We start from the raw sequence: 6,000 nt of genomic DNA on the forward strand, positions 1-6,000 counted from the left end.
AGTAGCACTCCTCAGGTTCGGGGGTTACGGGTTATGGTACGGGCTACAACACCTATGTAAGGGTGGGGCAGGAGTTTGAGAGTTTGTGGCCTACGTGAGAGGTCATCTCTTAGAAAATGCCGTGTCAAGTTTTTTTAAGAGCAATGAAACTAACAAGAGCAGTGATTGACTTCAGAAAATTAAAACGCCGACTAAACTGAAATATATCCAATGAAATACTTTGTTTTCAATTCTAGTTAGTTGAGACCATGCAATCCTGCACGAATACATTAGATATTTAACCAATCTAGCAAGCAGGATTGCAGGAACAACACTTTTTTTAGGGAGAAGACGACTATTGGTGTGTTTAGTTCTCCCGTTTCGGAATTTTAAAAGGGATTTTTTTCACATTTGAAGTACTAAACATAGACTAATCATAAAACTAATTATAGATCTCGTCTGTAAACTACGAGACAAATCTAATGAGCCTAATTAATCCGTCATTAGCATATGTCTACTGCAGCTTTACTGTAGCAATTTAGTATCTAATCACGGCCTAATTAGGTTCATTAGATTCGTCTCGCGATTTACAATTCATTTGCATCATGCGATTTTTTCGACTATATTTAATACACGATGCTGGCGATTTACAAATCTTTTGAAATTTTGAACTTTGGATCTAAACAAGGCCTATGCAGTCCAAGGCATAGCTGAGAAGCATGAGAGCCATGAGCAGTGGGCACGACAGTGATGCGCACATCCATGACTGACTAGCAACAGTGCCTGGTTCCTGCTGGGGCACGCAATCGCAAATACGAACGTGAAATGCAGTTCAAGCTAGCTTGTAGTTCATTTGAGTTTGAAAGTTCAGTGATGCACTCGATTAGTGACTTGATGGTTACTGGGGACATATACAGAGGGCCAGTAAGGACGAAGATAGATAGCCTGTTGAGTGTTGGTTAGTCCAATGGAGAAGAAGAGGGTTGGAACAGCACATGGTGATTGCTGATTTGGAGAGAGACACAAAGGACCACTCTCTGAAGTATCTGACAGCACCAGTAGCTGCTGATGACATTTGTGTCGCTTGGCAAGGGATGCTTTGAGCTGAGCTTGACTTGAGACACATGGTGAATGGTTGGGACAGGTTACTCTTCCTGTGGCCACCACAGCATCTATCCATCTATGTCTCTGAAAGCTTGATATTTTTATGGTTTATTATTGTCTTGGCTTGGCTGCTGATGGCATTTGTGGTCGCTTGGCAAGGGATGCTTTGAGCTGAGCTTGACTTGAAGAACATCGTGATTGGTTGTGACCCTTCCCTGGACTGACAGATAAGTCTTCTGGTGACTGACCAACACAGCATCATGTCTCCGAAAGCCTGATATCTTGATGAATTTACGACTGTCTTTTTGTGTCTTCTACGGTCAAAAATCTGCTGCATAAAACAGATTACAGAAAGTGAGCATGCCTGGGACGGAACGGCTGTGGAAACTGATTCTAATTTTTATTTTTTTTAAAAAGAGCAGTAAAATATGAAAAAACAAACGCCGTTGCCGGGGATCAACCCGGGTCGCCCGCGTGACAGGCGGGAATACTCACCACTATACTACAACGACCTTGTTGATAACGATTCTACAGTCCATATCAACATCAATAGAAGACCGCAGTTCGTCGATATCCCATACCATCTATGTATGCGCCTATGTGGAGCTTTAAAGTTTGAATTGTTTTTCATGAATCCTATTGCGAATTGAAATTGAGAAAAGCCAGTAAGTCGAGAGCACGTTCATTCAGCAGTTAGCAGGACACGCACAATTTTCTGGAAACAGCATCATGATATTATTGTTCGAATCCAACCAGTTCATCAAAAGTTCATTCGAATCTCAACCAGAACCAGCCTGAACATGGATTCATAAGCCAATGCATTGGTACCACCATCATACTTTTCTGGTCTACGAAAACAAAATTCCTGCAGTATGAAATTTAACACATGGAACGATGAACATATGGCAAGAGGCCTGATCTGTTCTATATCTATGTTTTACATCCACCAATAATACAACACGCTGAGGGAGGCACATAAGACCAAAGCCAAAGAATCATTGGATGGGCGTATACGAGTGCCCCCCAGAAGGCACCGAAGTCTTGTGCTGCTGCTCAGCAGCCATCTTCTCCTTTGTCATCGCCCCAACATCTGTGGCAGCCTTGGCAACTTTGTTGAATGCGTTGGTGACCCACGATGCGCCGGTGAAGACGTACCTGTTTTTCATAATGGCCGATCCAGTGCTGCTCACCTTCTGCTCGGCGGCGGCAAAGGCGGACTTGGTCTTGTCAGAGACCTGGAACTTCTGGTCCATCTCCTTCACCTTCTCACTCACCATGGAAGTGCCTGTGGTGATCTTCTCACTCAGGCCGATTTTCTTGTCAATGGAGGCCACCTTGGCACCAGCTGTGGATGTGAAGCTGTGCTTCTCATCGAAAGCTTTGGCCTTGCTAACCGCGTCTTTGCCTAGGACGAAACCCTTAGCAAGCATAGTGCTAACAACATCCTCAGCCTTGTGGACAACGTTGTTGTCTCCACCAACTGGAACTCTGGTTCCACTCTGACAACAGAGTATAATGTTCAGTACATGTTATCCACGAAATTTAGCAGGCAAACATACTGCAATTGTTCCTATATAACCACTAAAATAAAGAATTCCTTTATAGTCACTAAGAATACAATTCTGGGCAAACCATGGAATTAGCTCTGGTGCACGAAAAGTGCACTAGATAATTCTTGAAGGTGGCAGCAACTGCATGGCAAATAGATGAACATATGCAGCTCACCATTATACTTGGTCTGAGGGAACTTAATTCTTAGCAATACTGAATGAATCCTAGTTTGACACCTAATTGGTATCCCTTCAAATTTACCTAACAGAAGTACATATACTAATGGACTGTAAATGAAAATATCATAGGTTCAGCTTACCAATGCAACTAGAACTTGCAATGGTAGCCTGCTGCACCTATTCATTCGATTTGTAGTTAATAAGGAGATGTGTACCAATGCCCCTACATACAACAAACTAAAGTGGTGCAGTTTTGACGAGAAAAAACTCAGTTACCCATATATAAACACAGCATAATTGCATACTATGTTCAATTCAGGATACAGCCTCACATAACCGATGTAACACTAAGAAGGTGAGCATATCATACCATTGGTGGAGCAGAGGCAGTAGGGGGTGGCTGATATTCTGGAGCAGGTGCAATGATGACAGAAAGATCAACTATTGTGGCACCCTGTGACAATTTAGTCGAATGACATTGATGTAAGTATTCTAGGAGCAGAAAGCAATATATTGCAAGGACAAACAAAGTCCATGCAAAATGCAAATGCTGCTAAAAGGACTCGCTTTCTTTTAGGTGAAAAAAAGATCAGCGATAAACTTTCATTTCTGAGGAAAGCATGCCGACTTTCATTTCTGAGGAAAGCATGCCATGGGAGGCTGGGAGCTATATTGTGATCAACCATAATCAGCAAACATAAAGATAACTAGATAAGTGGATTTCAAATTCAAGAATGGTGACAGAAACTGGGTTTAGGAAACATAGCACATGTCAAAATGGTGATACTTCCACCAAGATTTTAAGTTACTTCTTCAATAGCATTAGAAACACCAAACGGCAAGGATTGATATATGCATGTTACAACAAAGAAATTAGAAGTTCAATTAAAGACAAAGGAATGGATTGAATAATAGAGGACAAAGTGGAAGTATGAGATCATAATTGTTCCAACAAGGCCTTCAATTACTCACCGAAAGAAGAAGTGCAGTCTCTGCACCTTGTGCATCTTTGAAAGTCACATATGCAACTTGAGACCACTCATCACCACTGACAAAAAAGAGAGATGTAAACAGACAAGCTAATCAGGATGCTAGTTTTTAAAGGCATATATGGGCATGAAAAGAGAAGGAGTGATCTAGTTGGATGAACTTTGCAAATTTTACAAACCTTTGCATCTCCACATGTTCAATATCTCCTGAAAAGGAAAAGAACTCCTTAATGTCTTGTACAGTTGCGCTAAGTGAGACGTTGGTGACCTTTACTGTCCTCACCTGTAGCAAATAAAGCATAAATATGAGTTCTGCAAGGAGCGCTGATGAATATGAAGCAAAGAATCGACAGTAATGGAGATAAAATGCATATTGTTTCTCTCAACATTTGATTTTTTTTGTTGATAATTTAAGCATGAGCTTTTGCACTCAAATATGTCTACCATACGGAAAATGTGAAAATCAGACAATAAGCGTTAAATGGTATAAGAGGAAGATCTTATATCATCTAAAAAACATTTCGTTCTCAATCATGGCACTGGCAGGCAAGCTTAGTAAATCTTAAAAAAGCTTTTAAGCTTATGAGGTAGGTTCATCAAGTATGACAGATTGTGGAACATACAACATGCATAGACTTCTTTATGACTGGATGGAAATTAGGCTAATGTGATGCCCAATAAACCATGATGACTGCAGCTTGTCTGCTTTCGGCTTATTTTGGCTTATTCTCTCTCACAGAACACTATTGAAACAGCCGAAATCAGCCGGCTTTTTACCAGCCAAAAGCAGCCAAAGCAAAAGCATTCTGCGCTAATTTACGCAGGCTTATAATGGTACAACGCCCAACACCTAGCATAAACCGAAAGCTTTCCCCGCGTGGGTACAGATTATGTCATCAAGCAGCCTGTCACCACTAATCCCAATCAAGCAATTGCTGATCCAGAATCCACACACACACACACAGTCATTCATTCAAGGCATAAACCTGAGAGATTGCGAGATAAAATTGCTGGTGAACGGAGCCTACCATCTAGACAGAATGCTTTTGCAATTGCAGAACCTGGTACTGGAACGACAGCAAGTCCTAAAACTGGGTGCAAATCACTATTCACAGCATGCATGGATATCAACTAGCAAGCCCGCAATCGGCACAACATCTGGCGACCTCGAGTTGCATAGACGAGTAGGAGGGCCAACGCTGCCGTCACGCCCAGATCCAACCAAACCCTAGCCCCAATCGGCAGCGAAGCTTGCCCCAGCAAACTGCTGCCGCGAAGCGACAGCAAACTCACCCCCACCAACCACGAGGCGGGTGGGGCGCGACTGTTGGCTCTAGAACAAAGTGGTCACGGACGCTCCCGCTCCAGCACACGGCCGGATCCAGCACCACCAGGCAGCCAGCCAAAAGGATTTGGGCCAGAGGGAGGGAGGGAGACTCACCGGCGCTGACACTGGGACCTCCACCGCCGCCGCCGCCGCCATGGTTGGGGAGCCTGATTAGACGGTGATTAGGGATTAGACTTGGGGTGCTAATAGGGAGGAGTGCCTGCGTGGCGGAAGGAAGAGAATGGAAGGGATTGACTACGCTAAGGATTGGATGAAGACGACGACGACTTGGTTGTTAAGGCAACGAAGAAGCCGAGAGACCAACACAAAAGCCCTATTACCAAAACCGCCGCCTATATTTTCTCTTTGGAAAAAGAAAAGAAAAGAAAAGAAAAGAAAAAAAAGCATTTCTTCATTTCGCAAAACATTTCCAAGAGATATAGTCTCCTTTTCCTACGTGGAAATTTTATTTTGATATTTGGAGGCGAAATGGTCATGGATTTTCCTACTACAAGTAAAAAGTAGTAATACCATGGGTGGGATTATGTGTTTGTGATGGGTGGGATTGATCCTTAAGTATCATTAACAAAGTCAATGTCATTTTCGCAAAGTGTTGATGTCCCCTGTTTGGTTACAAGAACTTTTTCATAAGTTCCTGAGACTTTTAGGACTAAAAACCCAAACATGGGAGACTTTTTGGGACTAAAAACCTGGTAGGGGCTACCAAGAGGTGCTTTTTGGGACTTTTAGATCCAGATTCCACTCTACCCTTGCCCCTGGGTCCACCCACCGCGAGTCCAGGCCACCCGTGACCCCCTCCCGCTCCCCCTCCCGATCCACGCCGTTGCGCCACCTGCGCCCCGCTCCACCT

General features: G+C 43.3%; 1 protein-coding gene across 1 annotated transcript; it reads right to left on the bottom strand.

Annotated features, from left to right (window-relative positions):
• Positions 1-1,799: 1,799 nt before the first annotated feature.
• Positions 1,800-5,465, bottom strand: LOC120670022 (binding partner of ACD11 1-like). The gene is made up of 5 exons (XM_039949978.1): positions 5,244-5,465; positions 3,982-4,085; positions 3,786-3,861; positions 3,184-3,267; positions 1,800-2,582 (listed from the first exon to the last, which is right to left on the bottom strand). Exons 1-5 carry the CDS (start codon positions 5,283-5,285, stop codon positions 2,079-2,081), a joined length of 810 nt encoding a protein of 269 aa, XP_039805912.1. The 5' UTR covers positions 5,286-5,465; the 3' UTR covers positions 1,800-2,078.
• Between the last annotated feature and the right edge of the window lie 535 nt (positions 5,466-6,000).

This window comes from Panicum virgatum, chromosome 4N (assembly GCF_016808335.1).
Source record: "Panicum virgatum strain AP13 chromosome 4N, P.virgatum_v5, whole genome shotgun sequence".
Classification (NCBI taxonomy): domain Eukaryota; kingdom Viridiplantae; phylum Streptophyta; class Magnoliopsida; order Poales; family Poaceae; genus Panicum; species Panicum virgatum.